The 25,809-nt window shown below is 39.0% G+C and overlaps 1 protein-coding gene across 1 annotated transcript; it reads right to left on the minus strand.

Annotated features, from left to right (window-relative positions):
- Positions 1 to 1,615: 1,615 nt before the first annotated feature.
- naga (N-acetylgalactosaminidase, alpha) lies at positions 1,616 to 8,816 on the minus strand. Its single transcript, XM_027011136.2, has 9 exons — positions 8,663 to 8,816; positions 6,344 to 6,511; positions 6,089 to 6,229; positions 5,642 to 5,853; positions 4,589 to 4,683; positions 4,290 to 4,451; positions 3,596 to 3,793; positions 3,270 to 3,410; positions 1,616 to 3,054 (listed from the first exon to the last, which is right to left on the minus strand). The coding sequence occupies exons 2-9, from the start codon at positions 6,496 to 6,498 to the stop codon at positions 2,842 to 2,844; spliced, it is 1,317 nt and encodes a 438-aa protein (XP_026866937.1). The 5' UTR covers positions 6,499 to 6,511; positions 8,663 to 8,816; the 3' UTR covers positions 1,616 to 2,841.
- Between the last annotated feature and the right edge of the window lie 16,993 nt (positions 8,817 to 25,809).

A 25,809-nucleotide genomic window follows, 5' to 3' on the forward strand; every position in this document is an offset into this window, starting at 1 on the left:
CTGAATGGTTCCTTATGACAATCTGTAAAACACAAATGATGAAACTGATTTCTGATCACTGTAAAAGGAAATTTCCACCAGCCTTGGAAACAATCTCTAGTTCTCCTTGCCACAATCAAAGACTTGGTCATATCGCCATCCAGTGGTCCCATAGTAGAACTGCATTTAAGTTCAAACAATGTGAATTCCTTATAATGATGCTTTAGGGTGCATTGTTGACTATGGGATATGGAGTCACAATTAAAATCAACATTCCATATTCAGTTTACATTTTGATAGTGCCATAAGATATTCCACAGCTCTGATTTTTATGATCATGAAATGTACTATTAGATTACTTCCAAAAAGCATCAAGTAGAAATGAACTAAATACAAAGACAGTGCAGCACACAGGGTGCTTGGAGTAACTTATCTCCTTCCAATTCTGCTAAACCTTGGACAGTGAGTAGGTAAAGATTTGGCTTGATTCTAGATGCTGAAGCATATTTTATCAGCGTGTAAGGTTAATCACAGGCATCAGATCCTTTGATCCTTAGCATGTTTATCTGATAATACGTGTATAGAGGTTCACTCATTGTCCATTAGTGTTAGTAGTAGAGCAATTAGGTTTGTGCATCAGGGGCAGTGTAGTGAAGAACGAGCACAAGTTATAAATATTGGTAGATGGGTTGAAGCACGAGTTTGGAAACTGGTAGGGGATGTAGGTAGAAAATGATAGGTCCAACTATGCTGAAGCCAGAATTGGCATTGCACTCAAAGTAAATAGATTGTTATTTTATACAGTCAATAATTCCTTTTGATGATGCAGTTAATGAAGCATTCAAAAGAATTAGATGAAATATGGAGACTTGGTGACTGAGGTGAGGGAACATGGGTGGCAGGTGTATATTAGGGCCCTAGAGATCAGTGCAAGGGGAGTTGTAGCTAAGAATGCCATATCTTTGCTTGTGGAATTTGGTTTTAGAAGCTATATGCTACAGGCAGCTGAAGGAATTATGTGAAGTATGTGAGCTTCTGTGGTTTTTGGTTTCTCAGGGAGAGAGGACTGGGCAGGGAAATGAATTATCATGTATAGAATGGTAGATCCAGATGGAACTGTTGGTACCGAGTATGCATTAATAGTGCCAGTAGGGCGAATTATGGCCCAATACCTGGGTAGGCCAGTACAAATTTTACAGTTTCTATAGTGACTGGTTGTGTGGAGGGAGGGCAGTGGCTAAATATATGCAAGTTAATTCAGTGTAATTTGTAAAGTCCATATGGACTTTAATGGTTTCAGGGGGCTTATAGCCTTATTGACCAGGGAAGTCAATATGGGATTATATTTAAAGAGGTTCAGTCTGTGGTTTAAAAGCGAGCTAGGAAGGGGGTGGGTCTGGTAACCTCTAAGACCTAGACCTCTCTGTTCAGCCTTTAGGTGTCATAGTCTTAATTCAGTGAAACAATGATGGAGGGAAATGTCGACCTAACAACCCCTGGTAGGAGTTTGTTCATTTCTATCCAAGGATATCTAGGATATTTGAGATCTCATCTTATGTATAACTAAATTCTGCCTTGCCTGTATGTACCTACCCAATTAATATCACTTAGGTCAAATAATTTAAAAATGCAGTGAAACATTAAAAAGATCAAACTTTTATTCACAATATAAAGTGACAATTTCTAAAGAAACAATTATGCAGTGAGTGGTATGGTATATTTATGACAATGCTTGGCTTGGTCAAAGCAGGAAACAAATGCATGATGATGCAAAAGACATGTCCAAAAAGAGCCAAGATTCAAATTCAGTTCTAATCCATATAAAACTAGTTAGCTAATATAATCTGGAATATATTATAAATTTGGAAAGAAAACCCAAACCCTACCAAAATTATGAGTCAAGTCCTTTCCTTTCTGAAGAGTTGATTGCAAGCAATTTCACTTGCAGATTGCCCCTGAGCAGGAAGTGCTGGACACAGATGTCCAAGCGGACCGCATTGACCTGATTGGCCTAATAAGGTCCAGTATAATGCAAACAGCTGCTATCCAAACACTGTACCCTGATCTTACATAGTAAAATACACACTGCTGGCACAGCACCCAAATATTTCCACAAAGTTAATGGGTATAAAAATAAAACCTGACATCTTTATAAAAACTAAAAGAGGCAACTGAACAATGTGCTCTGTCAAAATTAATTAATTGAGAAATTAAGATTAAATTTGTGTCATTGCTTAGTATAAGTACAAGGCAACAAAATGCAGTCTTCATTGTGAGTTGTGGTCAGAGCGTAGGGTGAGCCAATGTCCTGCACCCCTGGAGCTGGGAGGGTTAAGGCTTCACTCAAGGGCCCAATAGTGGTCGCATAGCAGAGCCAGGATTTGAACCGACAACCTTCCGATTGATGGCCCAAAGTCCTGACCACTAGGTTTCTATGGCTTGCATTCTGAATCTATGCACAAGCCTTTCATACCTATGCATGAAAAGCTGCTTCTACCGTCTGCTTAGAAAGTGATGTGGTAATTCAAATCAGATTACTGCCTCAAGATGGAATATTCTCAGTTTAACAAAAATTAAACACTGAGAAGTTCAAAATTAAGTGTTGAAAATGTAACCTTCATATAGCTCAGCACCAGAGCAGCTTGCATAAGTTTGAGAAAAAAACCAACAAAAAAAAAAACCCCAACAAAAAACACTTAAATAGCTTCATTCAAACATTTATTCAGTGCTGTAAGATAGACTACTAAAGAATGGGACAACGTTTTGCAAGTATAAGTGTTTACAGTACAGTTATTTCAGTGCTATGCCAAAGACAGTAGCTGTACCAGTTTTGGATACTGCAGCTATTTGCAAAACACCAGTTCAGAGTTCTGTTAGGGAATCAGCATATTCTTCCCTTTGATAGAGCATCATTCTTTTCAGTATCTCAGTGAAGTGAACAGACTCTGCCTCTGCCTGCCAGCCAGCAGCCGGGAACACATACCACATGACTACTCCCGTGGGATTGATGGAGACGACAAAATCTGTGGTGTCCTTCAGCATGGGCTGGACCTTCTGTGAGAACACGTCATACACCTGAGACAGCAGGTGAGGGAGGAAGAGGAAGTGAGTCAGAAAGCATAACCTTGCAAGCTTAAACCTTTTTGACTAATGATGTGATCTGACTAAAGATGCCAAGTAATAGTAAGAATGGCTAGGCCATCTACTAGCATCAGACAAACAGGCTGGTAAAATATAGGTAAAGGACCTTGCGACTGTTCTAGGTTAAAAAAAAAAAGAAAGCTGCTGACCATATAGGTGCCTTTAGTGTAATTGAGGGCCTTTAGAGACGTATGGTAGCGGTATGGCATGTCAGTCCTTCGGCTGAAGAAGACCAACGCACTTGCTTGGTTCGACAGTGGACGCCAGAAAACATCTATACCACTCTTCTCCTGAGAGAGAGAGAGAGAGAGAGAGAGAGAGAGAGAGAGAGAGAGAGAGAGAGAGAGAGAGAGAGAGAGAGAGAGAGAGAGAGAGAGAGAGAGAGAGAGAGAGAGAGAGAGAGAGAGAGGAGTGCATGTGAAAATAAAAAGAAGTTAGCGGGCCTTCCTCTGTCTTTTTACCCCACAGGTCTTACCTTTATCAGGCGTCTGCCTTGGATGCCTAAGGGGTCCTGGTTGATGGCGATAGCAGCTTTGTTCTGAAGTATAGCACGTGCCCCACTGTTTATGGTCCGCAAATCACTGGACATGAAGAGAGGAGCAGCCATTATTGCCCACAATGCCATCTGAGAACGTGACTGGTCCATGCTGAGGCCATAATCTCCAATGATCAACTGGGAACACAAAGTTTTCACATTTCCCATCACGACCATAAGTGACACATTAATCAAAATCTGAAATTAGACTATTAGATCTAGGCAAAAAAAAAAAAAAAAAAAAAAAAGATAAGAAGAACAACTAAACAGAACATTATTTTATTTTGTTGATCAGTGTTAATCAAGTCCAGAACCTGGTGCATAAATTTATAAATATTCTTCATATAAAAGCAAGAAATGTAAAACTACCAGTTAGGCATTATGAAAAAGAGTTTCAGATCCAAGCCTTCCAGTCTGTCATTTCCTATTGTTATCTAATTATTTTGTGTGAAGCACTTGGAACTGTGTGAAAAGTGCTACCTAAAGGTACTTTGCTAGCCAGGGCATCCTGTGATACTTTTCATGAAACTCTTATTCATAAAACTCTTATTCACATGAAGTTCAGGATGTTATATTACCCATATAAATTTGCATTTAACATTTAATCCCTAGCCTGAATGAGAACACTCCTTACCATATCAGGGTCATTCCAGTGTCCCGGACCAGCTGCTGGCTGGATGATGTCCTGATGGTCGGTAAACCAGTCCACGATGCTTAGGACACTGTCCCAAGAGTCCTCAATGTCTCCATAATTACGCCACAAGTTACAGATCTCTCCAAGTATGGTGTAGTTCACCTAGATATAAGGGGAAAAAATATGATGAGATGATCAGAGATCATACTACAAAACATGACAGAATTAGTCACAAGTAATTCCACCGAGTTGCTCTGTGTGTAATTCTTGGTAGATTTGCTATTGGTTTTTTCACTCACTTTTGGAGGAAGACCACCCTGGTAGCAAGGCCAGCTACAGGAATAACCAATGGGGCGATCAGTGGCGTTGAGAGCTTTTGACATGAGTGGGTAGCCTATTAAAGAGACAGAGCTGTCTATCAGAAAATAAATACAAAGCACAGTGTGGTTCTGGGTTGCCACATAGTTGAGAACTTCATTTACCATGTGGCAACACAATGGGGGGAAGGGGGGGTGTCTTTATTTTCTTGCTAACTTTGCTTAACTTGCATTCTTTTTTAAATAATTAAATCCACACTCTTCCAGTGGTCCATTTTACCTTGAATGCTGCAGGAACAGAAATTGTTCCACACTGCGTGACCAAATTCACCTTGGCCACAGACTGTTAAATAAAGATCTGCGTGCAGGTGTAGCAGTGTCAGGGCTGGCACCCCCATCTTCAAGAACAATTTTTCATGAAGAACCAGCTTCGACATCACACGATTAACAATTAATCCACAATTAATTCCATTAATCATATAATTAATGGAGGATGGCCATCTTTTTATCTGGATGAATATCTTTGAAGACATGTTTTCTGAATGTCCTTGCACTGTTTTAACCTTACACTAGGTGTCTTGCTATTTCTCAACAGCTTTGTTGAAATCATAGTTGTATATTACTGGTGGTGACTGTGTCCTGTGTTACGTTATATATTGAGTATCATTTTCTCTTTTGTCAGTTCTATAGACAACTATTTGATGCTATTTGAATATTATACATGATCTTACAAAGATACTGTCTTATTCATTGTTTTATAAACCTTGCATGAAACTTGAACCTGTGGCTGTAACATACAATAGTAGGTAAATGCCAAACTATGTCCTTTTGTCTTGAGCATCTCATAATATAATAGAGAATGATTATTTGCAAGTCAGAATGTCATTTTAGTAAAGAGCACAAAGCCTACCCTCCTACCAGCTGCCACAAGCAATTTAGTCTAAAGTCTCTTTACCCAAACTATTTTTTCAAGTTTTGAGCTTCCTGCTATTCTCACTTATCTTCAACCTTTATGTTCTCTGGTCGGTCTCTCACCCTGTTCCTGTACACTGGAGTTGGAAAAGCAGCCATCCAGTTTCAGCATGTCGATGCCCCACTCGGCGAAGGTCTGAGCATCCGTCTCAATTGTGTCCAGGGTGGTGCCAGGGTACCCTGCACAGGTGTAAGTGCCCATGTCTCCGTAGATACCCAGCTTCAGCCCACGGTCATGGACATAACGCGCCAGTTTAGCGATACCACCTGGAAACCTGTTGGTAGTGCACAATCAGATGCAAAAGTACATGAGAACCCACATACCACATTTCAGAATGAAATGACAACTTACTGGCACAACTGCTGTTGGCATATGGCAGATTTGTTCCACAAAGCACATGACAACAACTACACATCTTTATGAGACTGGGGAAGAAAAATATATAAGATAATAAATATCGTAAGACAATGATATTTTCACTTCTGAAGTGGATGAACTTTAAAACTTGCCTCTTTGGATCGGGCTGGAGGCGGCCCTTCGCATCCCTTGTCTTCGAAGACCAGCAGTCATCAATGTTGACGTAGACATAACCCAGCTCCCTCCAACCGTCCTCAGCCAGCCTGTCTGCCATGTCCCTGAATAGCACTTCACTGAGGAGGAAACAGACACGCGAAAAGAAGCAGGACTCAAAAGTGGAGAATGTGTCGAGCACATAGCACAGAGCACTCTGAGATTTGAGATGTCAGTTATAAACCTATACTTACTTAATACAATTTTGCGGGTCATTGTCACAGTCAATATCACAGCGGAATCGTTCCCATGCCAACCAGCCCATGGGTGGGGTCCTCATCAGACCATTGTCCAGTGCCTGGGTAGCTGCTGAGAATGCCAGCAGAAAAACAGCTGCTGCTTGATGCATACCTCAGAGAGAGCTGCAAAGAATAAAATGATGAAAAGAAGGACTCTTGTAACTAAGGAATTAAATATCACATCGAGATTACACAGCTAAATGCTAATTGTGATATACTGATATACTAAAGATACACCAACTTTAAATATTTACTACTGTAAGTGCTTGTTTTTTTTTTCTTGTAACATATATTAAGCAGTCATTACATGTTTACAGTTATCATTAAAACAAATGTTCTGAGAAAGAATAAAAAAGTGTCAGTGATTAAAAATTTAGCAGGCTAAAGGCAAACATTGTCTCACCATCCTAGCCAATCAGGAAAACTCTATACAAGGAGGCAGTCCTACCAGTCTGTCAATTATTCTGTGTGTGCATGTAGCACATAGAAAAATAGTCTGTGTTAAATATGCTTGTGTTTGGAAAGAGGGCTTTGGTGAAAGATTTAGATGTTGGGTGTAGCATTAAAGGGAGGTGCAGGTCAGGCAGACGTTAGCAAGAATTCAAGTGCAATAGCTTTAAACAGACTTAGCAACACTTAATTCAGACTGAGTTACATTGCTGAGGCCAAGGCAATTTACACAAGATTACTCCAATAACTCAATCACTTACATATCACTTATCAAGTGCTGACTCTCAGGAATTTTGTCAATGAAGCAATGAGTGAGATATTACTAATGACAAATCATCAAAAGAAAAAAGTACAAATAAAATGTGTTCACGCAGCCGGACATACTGTTCTTCCTGCATAGGCCTGTGCTGAACATCTTGTAACTTACAAGTTTTTGTCATAACCGTGCAGTTATATGTGCTACTGAACTTTAATTTAGAGCCATGTGAACTCACACCTCACAAAACACAAGTCACACAGGTAAACTATTTTCCCTCCAACATTGAACTTGACTCCTGTATCTTTTTTATATTACTTAATCAGACGACTATAACCATATCACTATAGCTGCTTTATCTAAGCAATAATTGTAGGTAAAAAGACTCAAATTTGATGCTGTCCTCAAAATAAGATGAATAAGCTGAACAGCACATGATATAACCTTATGACTGCTCACCTGACGGCACCATATGTGCCAGGTTCTCACACATTGGAGAACAGTGTACTAAAGGCCATGAGCTTTCACACCCACAAAAAGTCTTTTTATACAAACAGTAACTATAAAAAATAAGTCTGTATGCAACAATGACCCAAAATCTGAGACAATGACACAGATCTGAAACACACTTCTCTCTCTCAGTTCCTCGTTCCATACATAAAGGTTTAGTGATGAAGACCTCAAGGCTTCACCAGTGACTTTATAGTAAACATTTCTGTGTCTGAGCCTACAGAATTTGGGATTAAGACAAAGCTGTTACTGTAAGGTTTTTTTTTTTTAGATCTAGTCAGTTTAAGATGTACCTTATACAAGGGTAAAAACATGCACTGGATCAATTATTGTTCTAAAAGTCACCAAACAATACAGCTTATTTGAAGTTATGCAACAAGGGAAAACATGGCCTAGGACGGCGTCATTTTAGAGAAAAAAAGACGTCGCTTTGATAGTTGTGTTCTAATAGTGAATGTGAACACTAATAGCCTATTTCAGTAGCCTAGTAATAAGACATGTTACCGTGTAGGATATGTAAAGGATGCAGTCCTATGGAACACCCCTAGAAGATCTGAAAAACTAACTTCCCGTTTTGCCGGTTTTACTGCTCTGAGGCTACACATGGCCATTTTTTTTTATCAATATTCATATAATCATCTTTAGTTGTGTGTACTAGTCCACAGCAAACAGAGCAAACTACACGCCACCCTATTTCTGAAAGTGTAAAAACCTCCATAACGGCAAGGTGCGTTTATAGCTTGTGAAAATGCACAAATCAATAGTTGATTTTCGCGCGTATATTGTTCTATTTTAAACAACAGACACCTCCAGACCGATGGTTAAGATGACTGCAAGGCTCGGAGTAACATTTATTCCGGATAATGTACATATAATATAGTAGATAATTCCTATCAATCAGGAATCGCAATGCAACCAATCACATACGGAAGGCGTATTAGACTACTAAGCAATCGCGAACACAAAGTCGCCAATATTATTAGCTAGCTAGTTAATATAGTTTAAGGTAGCTTGCATTTTCGTTCAAAACTCTCCACGATGGACTTGTTACTACTTACCGAATCTACTTTCCTTTCACCTGAAACAAAGTCCTACAAGTCTAGATTATATTATATTTCAAGTATGAAGAAATTCCATCCGCAGCGTTTTTAGAATGAAGACTGATACGGTAAAGTTGATATAGAAAGCAGCAAGGGCTAGCGTGGAGTCATGTGGTCGGCAGATAGATCACGTGCTGACAGTATCAGCTGAGCGCGCGTCAGGCGGTAGGCATGGTTTAAAGGCTTCGGTTAAATGTTTCTAGTGCGCTAGTAAACGGCGCCATTCACGCTACGAGTGTGGAGGGGTCGTGAAAAGTCCCGGTAAAACAAAGTACATTTTAAAACAGAAAACAGATTTAAATAAATTTGATCTCTCTCTCTCTCTCTCTCTCTCTCTCTCTCTCTCTCTCTCTCTCTCTCTCTCTCTCTCTCTCTCTCTCTCTCTCTCTATATATATATATATATATATATATATATATACTTTTAATTTTACGTTGATCAAATTTATGTAAATCTTTTAAAATGTATGGTGATATATATATATATATATATATATATATATATATATATATATATATATATATATATAGAGAGAGAGAGAGAGAGAGAGAGAGAGCGAGAGAGAGAGAGAGAGAGAGAGAGAGAGAGTTGTCTTTTTTTTTTTTTTTTTTTTTTTTTTTTTTTTTTTTATGTTATTAAGCTAACTGAAGTCCAAGGTGCTGGTATTGCCATGTGATCCATTTTGAAACTGTTGACAGTGAGGTTCTACAAGTGTTCTAAAAGTGTTTTTTTCCCCATGCTAGGCAGCCATTCATTTTTACTTTTTTCATGGTTTATAGCACAGTCAAATAAGATTAGTTTTACACATTGGCGTAAAACTAAGCACCACAATATTGGAATTAATTTCAATATTAAGCCTTGCATTCATTTTATTTATTTTTTTTTATCATTATAGTTGTATGGTACTCGTTATCTCACAAATATCAGAAATGTGAAAATGTATACCTGTGTGGCAAGTTTAGAAAACATGCCAGCTAAATTTCTGAAATTGTTGTTTACTAGCTGAAAAATCTCTTTCACTCTTTTCACAGTCATTCAAGCTCTCCTATTGGCTCCCAGCATCACTTATTTATAAATTACTGCAGTGGTGTAAGATCCTCAAATCTAATCTCTTCATCTACATCTATTCCTGTGATTACCTTGCCTCATGTGCATTTATTCACATATGCAAATATACTGATGAGTTTCTACATTCACAGGGGTTAGGGGTGCAGGACCCCAGTGAAAGTGGGAAAACTGAGAATAAACTCTTGCCCCCCTGCCCCCAACTCTACTATTGACAATATTTAACACAAAGATAAAGAGTGTGGTGTTCCTAAACAGATCGCACAGTCTGCAGTTCTTTTGCACACTGAAACTTGTTTATGATGGGTTTTCCAGTCCTGTGGGTGCCACAGACAACTATTTTTTTCTTTTTATTATCAGAGAATTTGATTTATTGATTGCTTTTGGAATGTATACATATTTTAAATATTTTTTTACTTGAAAAAATATATGACAAAAAATGCTTTTACAATAAGGTACCTATGAACTATTAAAGGTTTATTAGTTGATTCTCTTCCTTTTCATACTAATTCAAATAAACTGTGAAATATTTGGTACAATAAAAAATAATAAAATAATTATTTTAGCAATGGCAACATGTGTATTAGGTTGCTGTGAAAAAATATTTGAAAAGTTGCGTTCTGGGACGAAATCATGTTTTCTGATTACAATGTGTTTACATCCTGTCAGTCACTTTACGAGACACTCCTCAGCACCCCATTACTCCATCCCCATCTCCACCTCTTTGACTAAGAAAGCATATGACAGAATCACTGTGTGTCCCGTATCACCTGGTGCTTGCACTGTGGTCAAAAAGAAAAACAAACATATACTATACTGCCAAAAATCATTAATGACAAGAAACAATAATTTACCATTTAGAAAACTGGTAATCAGTTATTTGCCAGGGGAGGGCATTGTAGTTGTAACACAAATGATGGAGTTCAGATGCTTGCAGTTCAAATCTAATAGTTCATGTTTATTAGGAGAGGGCAAATCCAAAGCCGTGAACAAAAAACAAAAACAGGTCACAAGCCAAAAAGGGCAAAAACAAAGAAAAAAGTACAAATGGGGCTGGCAAGAGAAAGCAAAAACAGCACAATTGGGTCACCTAATAGAGAAAATGAGGAAACAGTCCAAAAAGTACAAGACCAGTAATCAGTACAAGTAAGATAACAAACAAGAATGGGATAAAACAAAGGTGAAATCCAGAGAACAAAACAGGTCGTATATCTGGAAGGCTAATATAGGTAACGCTCCGTATGCAAAGATAAACCATGGCAATATTTCATAAAGAAAGAGTGAGATGAGACTGATTAAATAGACAAAGTAAAACAGAAACAAGTATAACACAGGTAATAATCAGGAAGGCAGAAAGCAGGAGCTGGCTGTGGTTAGTGAGACTGGTCGGAGTGATGGAATAAAATTGATGGGCGATATAGTCAGGGACAGTGAGCATGACAGTAGTCTTATCAGGTTGCTTGCAGTTTAATAGCTATCACATGGTTCAGATTTGCTAAGAACTTGTGAAATAATGAAGTATTATTAATAAGCAGCCTCAATGCTCAAAGGTGAAGTCATGACAGCTTTAGTAATGCTTGAAAACTGTAAATGAACTCTGCTGGACACTATAGATCTTGGAGGTGTGCTGTTGTTTATGAAATGAAAGGCAGAACCAAAGAGCAAAAAAAAAAAAAAAATTGTTCCAGTGTTGTTGTGTTCACTCATGTATCCACTAGAGGTCATGTTTCTTGAATGTTGACTAATGTACCTTTAAGAAGAAAAGAATGTGGCCATCTAAAAAACATCTCACAATTTTCCAAGAGAGCAAACTCTGAAAAAATTACTATGGTAAAATAAACAAGAGAAATAAAAGAGCAAAGGACAAAACACAAAGAACCTCTGTCACACCACATCACCATGGGGAAGAGTCCACACCTAGGCAGCACGATTCTCTTGAACCCCCATGCATTCCCCACCTATGTCACATAAACACACAGCTCCCAGTCAGACACGCCTCACCAACCCATACATATTAATACACTGTCCATGTCACAACTTTACTCACACACACACACACACACACACACACACACACATACACACACACACACACACACACACACACACAGACAATAAATAAATAAATAAATAAATAAACTGGCCACTTGTTTACCAACTTTATCTTTGTCCCTCTTACCATTCTGTTTCAGAAGTGTCCTCTGGAGGTTTTGTTGTTTTGTTACCTCATTTTTGTTCTTTAGATTTAATTTTTGTTTTTTTAATTAAGGAGCCTGCTTATGGACTCATTCCACTGAGGCAATACATCTGAATCAAGGTAGCCAGGAAAGTCCTCCAGATACCTCACCTTATGTCTGAACTGCTCAAGTAGAATACATAACACAGCAAAGAGACAAAAAAGTAGCAAGAGCCAAATTGAAGCTTTCTAAGCTTTCCAAGCAAGACCAGATGCCAAACTCAAACCCAAAGCCAATCATGAAAGTTACAAACTGCTCAGCCAAATTAGGAAGATCTTGCTGTTTCACAATGCAGTGTTCTGAAGAACTTACAGTACAAACAGCTAATATCAAAAGTGAAAGCAAGAAAGATTATTAAAGTATTGCCTAGGAAGAGATGCACAACATGAATTTGGATTTTCACATAAGATGATAAAAGCCAGTCAAAAGAAGCCACATTCCTTTGAATACCGGATCAAAGCAATCAAATATGGTAAAATAAAGCCCATGAAGTAAAACTGACACAATTTTCTGAAAGGACCACCATAGGCAGAAGGGATGCAATCACAAAGAGGTTACTTACTGATACCCTTAAAAATCAGTACATGAAATTCAAAGAGGAGAACCCAATGGAATACTGCATTAATGTGCTGTCAAACCCCCTCTAACAGTGCATGCATAAAGCGTGTTCCCTCTGACAAAACAATTACATGAAATTACTTGCATGAAATTACTTGCCCCCCAAACCAGGATGACAGACCTGAGGCATTCAGGGGCAAAACAAAACAGAAGAAAAGGAGAAAAAAAGATGGATATTCACAACTTTTGCATCTGACCACAATAATCTTTTTATGGAACCCTCCAAATCCTTCTTGAGGATTTCATCAGTATGCTTCAGGCAAAAATTAGAATGCATTTGCATATCTTCTAAACACAAGTACATCACACTGAAAAGTCTAATGGAAAATTTGACAAAATACATTGTACTCCAAGCTAACTTTGCAAATATGCCACAGAAATACAGGCAGTCCACTTCAGATTCTCAACAGCAAGTTGAGTCTGCAGTGGTAATAATAAACATATAAACAAATTTGATTTAGTTTGAAATAAAAATATAGCCTGACACTTCATCATACATTTATAAAATTGTGGTTAGCTAGTTTGCTAGTTGTTTATAGTATCTGCAGCTATTACATGTGTTACAGTAACAGTGTAACAAATTATAAAACTACTTGTCTATCATTTTTACCATCATATTCACATTTGTATGATTTATGCATATTTACTTTAGGATATAACTTATTGAGCATACTTATATGCCTAATGGTACTTATTCAGCATAATGTTTCTTCGAATCATCCTAAATTGTTTAGATTCAGATATCAGTATCTGGGCAAATCACATCGAGTGTGCTCAGCTGCTTCTGTACCAGCCCTCATTCTCGCAGCAGCTTTTGCCCACTGTCCATCAGGTTTACGCCTGAAGAAAAAACCTAAAGAAAACTTGGCTGTGAAGCCAATTTCTGATGTCAGTGAGGGACTATTTGGTAAATAGTTTGTTGTTCAGTATGACATTGATTGATATCCAGGCATCATTCAATATGCAGAGAGTTGTTATTAGAATAATGCACAGGGTTAGGGCCAACAGGATTTATTGGCCAGAGAAAGATTACATCATATGGTAAGACAATATTATAGGTCTTATCCCAGAACGTGCGATTTCTAGACATATGATGCTTGCTGACATGGTGTGGAAGGAACTTTGTTCTCATTTTGTCTAGGGATAAGGTTAAACACAGTTGAAATGTATGACTGTTCTATGAGTAATTTCACATTAGTTAAATATTTTGAAGTCTGTCAGTATCTTCATTACATTTTCATTTTTTATAAAAAGTTTGGCATGAACACCAGCATCCTGACAACTTCTTATAGACTTCTGAAATACTAGAACATTGTTTTTAATGTTACTGTTATTCTTTTGTAATGGTTCAGAAAGTTTAGAAATGGCTCAGAATGTTTAACATCTAGAGATGTCATGAAGTTTGTTATATTTGGATGTTAAAATTATGTAAATAAATTTTGCAAGTTTGTCATTACCGCAACATTCTGTCATTAGCAACATCACATGCTGTTAAATCAATGTTTATTTTAATCTTAATTTTTCTTTCTATAAACAATTTAATCTAAAGATAATTAGAAATGTAGTTGATCATTGTCTTGCAATACCTGTAAAAAAGAGGAATACTTTATCTTTTGTAGATATTAAAGTTAGATGGCTGCCCTGATGAGAGCTCAGAGTCAGCTCAGCAAAAATTGGATTTACCTTTTATTACTATCTCTTTTTGCAAATATAGTGCTATCATAAATTCAGTATGATCAACAAACACATTTGGAGTTTCTTTCATCATCCAGTTTAGGCTTTAAGCCAAGTTTTGACATTACAGACAATGTACTCCTTGGGTCTTTTGTTTACTCGTTTAGGAAGAATTGGAAGCACACCAGAGCTCTATGCAGAATCTGACAAAAAAACAACAAAGCTCCTTTGCACAGCACTCTGCTCGCTAATGCTCATTCTCTGTGCAGTGAGCTTTACGAGTGGCATTCACGGATTAGACACCAATGGGACATTAGGAACTACTGTGTTCTGCCAATTTATGTGGCTGGAACCTAATGTGCCCAACTGTGCTGTCACTCTGAAAGGTTTCTCTGTCTACCAACAAGATAGACTGAAAAACTGAGGCAAGTTGAGAAAGCCTGCTGAATATCAAAGTTAGACCCTTCAACCTCCCCAGAGAGTTCAACTCAGTCCTCCTCATAGCTGTTTACATCCCCCATAGGCAAATAAATCTTTAGCCCCTGATGAGCTGTTTAGAATTCTAAATGAACCAAAGAACTCACACCCGAAGGCTGCTTTCATTGTTTTGAGAGACCTTTAAGTGCAAATATGAAGAAGGTTATCCCTATATACTATCAACATATCACTTTTCCCACCAGGGGAGAGCAAACCCTGGACTGCCATAACACACCATTCAGAGGCTGTTACAAACCTATCCCCCACCCTACTTTTGGATAGGCAAACCACTGCTCCATCCAACTGCTGCCTGTATATAGGCAGAAACTGAAGCAGGTAAAACCAGTCTCTAGGGTCATTTACAAATGGAACACAAAGGCTGATGAGGTCTTACATGACTGCTTGGAGACAAATGATTGGCTGCTGATGTTTAAAGATGCTGCTGATGGCAACAACAATGAATACACAAAATCTATCGCAGGCTATATAAGTAAGTGCACCGACAACATTGTCCCAAAAAGCTACATTCTGCCCCTACTTCAACCAGAAATCATAGGTCAGATGAGAGATTTGAGCAAATATTTGAGCAAATAACCTCCATAAGGCCATCAAATATTCCAAGAGGGCTCACAGGAATAGCGTGCAGTAAACTACTATAGGTCTGATCCCAAGTCCATGTGGAATGGACAACACTACATCATGGTTAAAAAAAAATGAAAATGGGGCACTATTCATCCCTCCGCGTTGCTCCCAGGTGAGCTTAACATCTTTTATGCTCGTTTTGATGAGGACAAAAGAACACCTGCCATGCATCCACATGTGGGGGAGGGGGCTACCACCTTGAACCTAGAACAAGCCAACATGAGACAGTCCTTCACATAGATCAATCCCCTGCATCTCAGGCCATGTTTTCAGTGTATGCACCGATCTACTCACAGAGGTGTTCATTAACATATTCAACCTCTCCTTGAGTTAGTCACCACCCCCTTTGAGTCATTCATCTTTGTTCCTATCCAAAGAAACTAACCTATGCTTGAAAAAGAAAAGTCCTCAGTGATAGGCACACCAAGAAACTTAAAGTTGCTGATTGTTTCAACCTTATTCTCACCAATATATATTGTGAGGTTTCCACCTCCCTGCTGCCTCCTGTAATCCACAATAAAATCTTTAGTTTTATTGACATTGAAAAATGGTCCTGGCACCAGCTGGTTGCTGTCCATGATAAGCTCCAATGTCATTGTATCAAAGCAAACTTGAAGATGATATTAGAACTGTGTTTGGTAGCACTGATTATATGATTTTGGACTACTGGAGGCAGTAGGGAGGTGGACACCTCCCCATTTATATTGGTGATAATAAGATTGAAAGGGTCAGCAACTTTAAGTTCCTTTAAATTCCCATCACTGAAGACTTTTCTTGGACACTACACATGGACAACATGGCCAAGAAAGCTCATCAGCATCTCTATTTTCTAAGGACACCAGCATCCTCATGACCTTCTACAAGTGTGCAATTGAGAGCTTGCTGCTATTCTGCCCACAGTCACAGATTACTCCACAGCACATCACTGGCACAGGCTCCCGGCCATTAAGGATATCTTCTACCAATGGTATCTGTGGAAGGCACACAGCATCATCAAGGACCACAGTCACCCTTCAGGTTGTTCTCCTTGTTACCATCTGGCAGACAATACAAGAGCATGGCTGCATGTACAAGCAGGCTTAAGGACAGTTTTTTCCACCTGTTTTTAACATGCTTGTTTGCTCTTCTGCTCATTGCACTATTTACATAAATGCTATCATCTATTTGACTATTGATCATGTTGCTACTGATCACAACTGCTACTTAACCAATATGCAGTACTGCTCAACTTAATCTTCACTTTACTCTTTAATAACAATCCTTCTTTAGTATATGATAATAGTGTAGAAAGAGATATATTCAAGATATATCTTAAGTGTCTCTACTGAAGATTTTTAAGCTACAGATATGTATGTAGAGAGAGAGAGATTTCTATTCCATCTCTTTATTCACCCTCCCATAAATTATATACTGTCAAGCTCTGGTTGGCACCCAGCCAAGAACACACACAAATCCACCAGTTACAGCATGTAATCACTTTCCAGGTCCCAATAATCCACGTACTAATCGCTGAGCACACTATTTCCCATTTCACCTTTCCCTATTTATTCCCACAGGCTCCCCCCTGTCTGATGCTTCACATTAGCCTTATTGAAGACGTTATCTTCCATCCAAGAAGAACATCCTTTCTTAAATTAGAACCTCTTGACTTTTGTGTCCATCATTAAAATTTACCTGACTGGTGCCTTGCTCCTCTGTAGTCATGTCACAATCGCATGATAAACTAAACTAAGTTAAACTAGTTATTAGTAATATCATGGAATCACATTTACACAGCAATAAGAAAATGAAACATTATATTTTAAGTACTGTAACACCTTTTTTAAAATCAAGATTAACAATGCCAATCAGATAAGTTAATTTATAAACAAAAAAATAGAAAATCTTTTTCAGAAGTAAAAGAAAAACAGGTATAAAATGATTTTATTGTAAATAATTTTATTATTGTGACAAGCATTATAAAACTACAATAAATAAGTTTGAAAATTATTTTTGCTCAAATGCTTGAGTTAGTAGACATCCATGGTTTAAGCCAGTCGGTCTTAAATTTGCCCTAACTTTTCAGGTTTTACAGTTTAAGTAACATCTTAAAATTTGACTAGGTCTAGGGGGCTGTTTTCATTAATTTTAAGGAATTTTAATTTCTTTTGCCACAGACATGAACATGCCTTTTATGTTTGCTCAATAACTTTAGATTTCATGAACAACGTGGAACCATGGTTAAGTGCTAGAACAGGTCTTCATCACTTAACTCACATAGATTAGTCACCCCAGACACTGTCACTCTTACTCCAATTCTCAGGATCCCAGGCTAGCACCTAGTCCTTTCACCTCTTTCATCATTCCAGCCATCCAGACTATTAACCATACACCTCTCTGTGTTTTACCATTATCTTGTTTACTTAATTCTCTAAAGTCAAATGGCATTTTCTCTGTTTTTGCATGTTTTCTTAAATTTATTTTAAAAGTTCTTATTTATAGTATGATACCCATATGTTTCATATCCAAATGTTCAGACCAGTCTCAGCTCTTTTCATAATGAGGTACCATTTGACCTGGAGCACTGCATAAAGAAATAATGTGGATTTATTCTTAATATCAGCAAAATTGAAAGGGTAGATTCCATAGATTCAGGAAATGATTGGACTATATTTCTACGCTGTCTTATTGCAAAGATATTAATAAAAACACTGCAAAACATCAAAGCAGATGTGCCCATGCTTTCATCGACCACCACAAGTTAAGCCCAGTTTTTCTCTCAGCGCAGTGGTTATCACTGTCTCTAAAATTGCTCCATATTGTATATACTTTTTAAAACTCTTTTTGTGTTTTGACCATAGCCTGCTTAACATTTTGGCCCATTTTTTTCTGCCCACTTCTTTGGTCACTGTATTCACCTGTGTGACATTGACAGCACAGAAGGAGCAAGAGGTGAGGTTTCAACTAAGCAGTCTTTAGTTGTCCATGACCTAGAGAAAGAAAAGACAAAGGGAAAAGTAGACACAAGAAGAAGTCCATGTTCAGTGCTTGCCGGTAAGTCTACAGTCCATTAAAGTGCAGCGCTGACTTCAGGTACCTGTGGGCTTAAATAAAAAAGAAGAAAATAAGGAACAGGTGTGTTGGATTAGCAGTAAGCTGATTGTGAGCGTAGCAGTTGTGTGGTGCGATCCTGAGCAGGAGTGGGCGTGTCCCTCCTGCTGGACGACTGGCCTACTGTAACAGCCTGCCTACACATTTTACCAACTTCTGCCTGTTTTTTGGATATTCTTTTGCTTGGTCCCTGTATTTTGTTTACTGCATAAATAAAGTGCTCAGTCTTTCACTAGCCTGCACTCCACTATATTGCTATGGCAGTGTGACAGAGTGACATGAATAAATAGTTTAACATCTCCCCAATGGCCAGTGATAAGACTGGTCAAATGTTCACTGCAGTAGGATGAGTAAAGGGTCTGGTAACAAAAGTAATAAAATGAATTCTACCCCAAATCTTGCATCACTGCTGTAAACACATTTATGTCATTAAGTCTTGAAGGCTTTGCCTGGTTTAAAGATTTTTCATATATTTTTGTACAGAATTCTCATTGTGGGAGAACCTTGCACACCTGGGGACATCAGGTGAGAAGTCATAAGGTTATATCATAAAGTTATCATGTGCTGTTCAGCTACTTCTACTGTAACCTGATGTGAGGGCAGCATTGAATTTGAGTGTTTTTTCCTACCATTATTGCTTAGATAAGGTCGCTGAAGTGATAACCCAGCTCACTGCTTAGTTCAGCAATTATGTATTTTTCTAGAAGACCTTTATAGCTGTTATTGTGTCACCTTCTGTAGATGAGTAAACGTGAGATCCCATACTGTGTTTGACACCACCAATATGTTGCCTAATGTGTGAAGGTTCTTATAGCATTTTAATGCAGGATTGAAAGATCAAGCACTTTTACTCATCTTTTCCTTTAAATAATGTAACAAAAAGAAAAGTAGTCAAGGTTTTTTTGTGTTGTTGTTGTTGTTTTTAAAGTGTTGGCAATAAAACAATTAGATCTCCAGTCCAAGATCACTGAACTTAGAGGTGAAAACAGAGTTGGATCTAGTGACTGAGCCAACTGACATGGTATCAGTTATCATTATCATGCTATTAAAAGATAAAGAAATTCTGACCATAAAAAATGCACACAAACAGCAATAATACTCAGGCGGTGACCTTCAAAACAGTTATGTCTGGCATAAGGCGCAGTGTGTGCCAAGAAAACGTTTGCACACCAGCTTGAAATTTTGACACAAGACGTTTGGGTCCATGGATTCATGCTTTTCATGCCAAATTTCAACCGCTATCATCTCCACAGGGCAGAGCACCAGATTCTGGGCCCTGGGCACAGTAGTATGCCCCGGCTTCCCCCTTCATCTCTCCCAAAAAATATGAAAAAGTAAATATATTTACTGTCGTTTTCACTGAAACTGCTGAACAATTGGAACACCTGTTAGCTACCACGCAGCTAACAAAGGGATCCATTTGCAAATTTATTATTGACAAGGTACAAAACCAAGAGAAAACAATTAGAGTAAGGGGCACAGGCTTAGAGACCCATCAAAAAAACAGTACCAAAAACCCACAAGGAAGGAATCAGAAACTGAAGGAAAGTAGTCTCAATAACCAAGGAAAAGTAGCAGACAGAAACCATGGCTCAGAAATGCACACAACAGAGATGGCAAGACAAAGGTATACTTTAATACACTGAGTTAAATACGCAGAGAGTAACAACTCTTAATAGTTAGTGAGACTAGGCTTGTTGTGTTTATTTCGACTTGATTGGTTGAATACATGATTGTGAGATTGTGTGGCAGCACTCCTTAGAGCTTTGGGACATACACATGCAAATGCATATTTTAGTCAATGGCAATAAGCTAAACATGAACAGTAAACCTTTTTTCTAATGCACAGAATGTGATATTGGCTGAATGTGATAATGTGCCATTGGTCATTTAGATGGTTACTAGGTTGTTTGCAAAACACATTTGATTGTTCTACTCTATTTGCATTTTTTTTTTCATTTTGTTGCAGTTAAATTGCCTTTTTAGTCTAGTTAATTCTACAAGTTAGTACATGCTGCCTTACTGTGAACACTGTGGTAAAGGGACTAGGTTAAATTCAACACAATGGCTAGATGTGCACAGGAAAACTTACTATAGTGAAAGTGATATTAATGCTGGCGATGATGTCTCCTACATTGTCCACCAGGTGACAGCCCAAGTTAATAATTAGCAGCTTCAAATAGTTAGGCTACACTCCAGCCTTAGTCAATCATTTGAATTACAGCTTAACAGCAAAACTCAGCCCAATTTACAGTTGAATGCAACAGGCTATTGAATTGAGAACAGCAGAACAATCACCCTTCTCCACCAACCTAGAAATACACTGGAAATATTTGAAGAGTTGACACATCCAGACTGGCTTTAGTCAATTGCTTTATACGAAGTAATCTATTTCCTGATGCACAGCTTATGGAGCTACCCGCTCTTTTAGGGAGTGAACCAAAAAAATGGTTTATGTGCTCCTTGCGCCAGTTTTCTTAGTTGGTCTGCCAGGCTTTTCTGTCCAGAGAAAATCAAGCAAAAATATGGAGAAGGATTTTGGATAGAATGCAGATGCCTGCAGATGCCATCAGTAAATCTCATTCAGCAAAGACAATATACACCAAACAACACACCATTAAGGTAGAATGTCAGTTTAGTTTATGTTTCAACATTGGCTACATTGAGCAATGGAGCATCAGTTTCCATGACCCACCCCTCTACACTGGAAAAGTGTCAGATAAACAAGGGCAGTCAACTGAACTAATCAATTCTGCTGCTGAAGGGCTATGAAAGGTGTATACCATCTATACAAACAATCATGTCTGGCAACCCTAAAATATATCAAAAGAACTGATTAGTGGTTCAGGCTCCAAAGCTTCATACTAAATCAAACAGTGATTCCTTAGACTGATATCCGCAATTCTGTGGAATTTCTCTTTCATAGGTCTTCTAGATCTCTGGCTTGGCAAACTGTACAGTAAACTTTACAGTAAACTATACAGTAAATGTTTAAGTACAAAAGTAACATTTCTTAAATCTTGACAGACAGTTGCCTTGGAAATTTGTTCAGCATCAGTGATGTTATACAGGAAAACTCCCTTGGCAAAAAAAAACAACACAAATTTGTTTGGAACTAAGAGAATGTCCATGATGTGTCATGTGCAATAGGAAGGATGTTAATATTGTTCAGATAAGTGATCAATTGTACAGAAAAATGGTTAGATACTCTTCAGGGGAAGATAAAACATCCAAGCATGATCTGATCAGAGAATGCTACAGAATATTTGAACTTCAATATCAACTGACTCTTCCAGAAAAGGAGACGCTGTCTGACACTTTCTTCAGTCTGCAGGTTTCAGCTAAAGAGGCAGAGTAACACAGGGTTAGCTGAATTAACCTGCCAGTGAGCAGTAGTAATGCTGCTGTAGTAATTCACTCAGGTTTCAGCCGAACGCTCTTTGTGAAACATAAACCCTGAAATTTCTTTCAACTCTAAGCCATCTAACTGAGTTTTCACTAAACCCGCTTTCTGAAACAGGCCCCTGGGTGTACAAGTTTTCACGGACTTTTTCTGGTCTACACTGCGGATGTTTACTCAGTGTGGTTAATAACAGACATGAGTGTTTGTGTGAGTGTTTATTTGTTTAGTCAGATTGTCTATAATTGTGATTTAGATCATCAGACCACTGTTATGACATTGACTAGGTAACAAGGCTGTGGCAAGAGTGATGGGAAAACCGGCTGTCACGGTACAGCCTCCTCCTCCCCTCCAGATGTGTGTGTGTGTGTGTGTGTGTGTGTGTGTGTGTGTGTGTGTGCATGGCCACACCCTCCCCATGTATCAATACCTGTTCCTCGTTTCATGTTCTCACATACACCCCCCCACGCCGCCCCCATATATATATATATATATATATATATATATATATATATATATATATATATATATATATATATATATATATATATATATAAACATTAAATATAAATATATATATACATACAAATAACGGAGTAGCATCAAGAATGGAGTTTTGTCTATTTGTGTGCTTTTAATATTCAAACTCTCAGGAGTTTGATTCCCTCCTGCTCTCAGGAATTTACTAAGGTACTGTGGGGAAAGACCTTTCAGTGCTTTGTATGTCATTAGAAGGATGCTATAATGGTAGGTGTCATCATCACTGGGTCTGACTCCTGAGGACATTATCAGCTCTTCAGGCAGGGTGGTGGTGTCCTTCCTCACACTCATCATCACATCTTTATTGTAGAAGCCTGTGGCCAGGCAGGTCAGGGTCAGTTTGCCTGGGTCACTTATAGCTCTCTTATCCAATGTATATACATCCATTTTAGCTGTAGAGAGAGAACAGGTGCAAACACACAAGTTAACATTCAATCAGAAACCAGATTTCTATCATAAACATCACTTCTGTGAATAAGTGTGTGCACACCTTATTTACGAAGACAAAGGAATGTATCTATGATTTCAGCCTGTTCTCACACAGATGTAAATACTAGAGATGGCACGATACCAGTTTTTCTGTAGCAATCCAATACCAATACCAATACCTTGTATTTGAATGTTGCCCAATATCAATACCAATCTGATATTTTTTCATTAAAAACCTGCAACAGTAAACAAGTTGGTTAATGGTTTGTTCCTTACAAAATAATCTTTTTTTTTTTTCTTGTCTGGACTATCTGGTCTATCCTGAGGTAGTACAGGGAAGATCTCATCTCTGCTGATGTTACCTGAAAAGTATCTTATTCGTGCTGAAAATGACATACAGACAAATTTCAAATTAGCCAAGATTTATCAAGGTAAGACTTAGACTCCTATATTTCATTATAGAGAATTAGCTACAGTATGAAAATGAAAAAATTAATCTTTTTCAAACTGAATAAATGACCGAAGAGTGAAATTCAGTGCCAGTTGAAAGTTACAGCCACCATAGATGAAATTATTTTTTTTAAATTACTATCCTTTAAACTAAATGGACTTCTACATAATAACTTAAACCTACATATAATAACTTGGTCAGTTAGCTGGTGCATTTGGACCTCACCATGCATTTTTTGCAGAAGCTGGAGTTGATCTCCTGCACTTGCACCTGAACAGTAAAACAATATGAGGATATTTTTTACTAATTAAAGGAACAAAATAATGGAACTATATATCACACCTATAAGTCCATGGGCTAGGTACTACCATTACAGGCTTGATCATTTTGCTCTATCACCATTTCTGTCTTTTTACCTTAAATTAATAAGACTTCACTTATTAAAGGAATACGAGTTAATTTACTTGTAATCCAAATGTTTACCATAAACAAAATATATATTTACAAATCTGATTTTTTCCAAGACAAGTAAAACCTTTCTCATGAATCACTGAAACTTGTACACTGGGGCTCTCATACGAACAAGAGACTAGATACAAATATTTACTGCTTCATTTCACCTTATTTTAACACCACACTCAGGGTTTATGAACTGGAAAAAATAGCAGGATCTTTGGGAACTGGGTGCTCTTTTGTCACGGTAGGCCAGTCGTCCACCGGGAGGAACACGCCCACTTCTGACAAGGATTGTACCACTAACATAGGCCTTTCACAATCACCTGTCTTTTGATCAGGTACGCCTGATCATAATCACAACATGTCACTATATATTGCTGCAGGTTTGGAAAGACAGATGGCGGCACTTGAACAACAAAGGCAGGAAATCGGGGAAGTTCGATCGATGGTGCGGATCCTCAGCCAGTATGTTAACCGCCTGGTCGTGAGACCCAAAAGATGAACTACCTCCCCCGCCAGCCCTTCGGTACCTGAAGGGATAAAAGGCTTAATTGCCTCCTCCGAGTCGTATGGAGGAGATCCGTAATCCTGCGAGGGGTTCATAGTGCACTGTTTTGTGGTCATCAGCCGCAGTTATCCGGTCACGCAAAGCATCGTATATCATCTACAGGCTCATGGGTAAGGCTCACGACTGGGAGCGGCTCTGGTTACTAACAGCTCGCCATTACTGAGTGATTACGTGCATTTCGTGGGAGAGATGCAAGTGGTGTTTAACCATCCCCGCCAAGGGAGGCTCTGCGGACAAACGCTGCTACACTTAAAGGATTAAGATCAGCGGCGGAGTACGCTATGGAATTCTGGACTCTGGCAGCGGGGACGCGGTGGAATGAACCCACGCAGATTGATTCTTTTGTACATGGGCAGGAGGCTAGCACGCCGAATGAGGTGGTTCACCTCGGCATAACGTACGACCACCTTCTACAAGAAAAATGTCGGTGTATACAATGGAATTCCCCACTATGCAAGGTAACTGACCTGCCAGACCAACCAACAACCAGGAGGAGCCCATGCAGCAAGGACACAGCCCAAGAGGGGAGATCAATGGAGAAGCAACAGCGCGGTGAGTTGTTCTCCATCTCGCTCCATGTTTAAACTGCCGGTAGAGGTGTCATAAGCTTAGGTTGCTTCCACATCTTCCCTAGTTGACTCAGGGGCTGTGGGGAAGAGGCTGGGGATCAAGTCAATCGCTTTACCCTCTTCGCTAAGCGTACAAGCCCTGGACAGGGGCCTGGTAGGCTCTGGCTACATCATGCATGTCACTCCCCATGTACTCCTCGTCACCAAAGACGGACACTCAGAGCGCATCGCCTTTTTCCTCCTTCCATCCTTCTCCCACTCTAACACATTAGGGCTGCCATGGCTGAGGACTCACAACCTGCAGGTGATGTAGAAGGAGAATCCTGCAGTGGGTGCCCTCAGGCAGCCAGAAGTGCTTCACAAACAAGGCGATGCCACTACAAGCGACTTCAGTAGAGAGCCCCGGAGCCGATAGACCAATCTCCATTCCCCAAGAGTATGAGGACTTGGCACAAGTCTTTAGTCCCACAAAGGCCGCGTAGCTTCTGCCCCATTGGGACTGAGACTGTGCTATAACCCTCAAAGAGGGGGCAATACCCCCCAGGTGCAGAATCTATCCCCTCTCCCAGGAGGAGCAACAGGCAATGGACCAGTACATCACGGAGGCTCTGGAACAAAGGTACATCTGCCCCTCTACCTCTCTAGCCTCAGCCGGAGTCTTCTTTGGGAAAAAAAAGAAGGTTGGGGGCCTAAGACCCTGCGTGGACTACCAGGGGCTCAACAAACTGTTGGTACAGTACCCATATCCCCTTCCCCTGGTTCCAGCAGCATTGGAACAGCTGAAAGGAGCCAGGTTTTTCACTAAATTAGATCTGCATAGCGCCTATAATCTAATCTGGGTTAAGGAGGGTGACGAGTGGAAGATGGTCTTCAGCACATCTACTGGCCA

Source organism: Electrophorus electricus, chromosome 2 (genome assembly GCF_013358815.1).
Source record: "Electrophorus electricus isolate fEleEle1 chromosome 2, fEleEle1.pri, whole genome shotgun sequence".
In the NCBI taxonomy this organism is placed as follows: Eukaryota; Metazoa; Chordata; class Actinopteri; order Gymnotiformes; family Gymnotidae; genus Electrophorus; species Electrophorus electricus.

What these genes read in the sequence shown, in the direction of transcription:
- naga (XM_027011136.2), bottom strand. Translation starts at nt 6,498, where the DNA reads ATGCATCAAGCAGCAGCTGTTTTTCTGCTGGCATTCTCAGCAGCTACC. An exon ending in GACCCGCAAAATTGTATTAA is followed by an intron (nt 6,230 to 6,343) that starts GTAAGTATAGGT and finishes TTTCCTCCTCAG; the next exon opens with TGAAGTGCTATTCAGGGACA. An exon ending in CTCCAGCCCGATCCAAAGAG is followed by an intron (nt 5,854 to 6,088) that starts GCAAGTTTTAAA and finishes CACTACCAACAG; the next exon opens with GTTTCCAGGTGGTATCGCTA.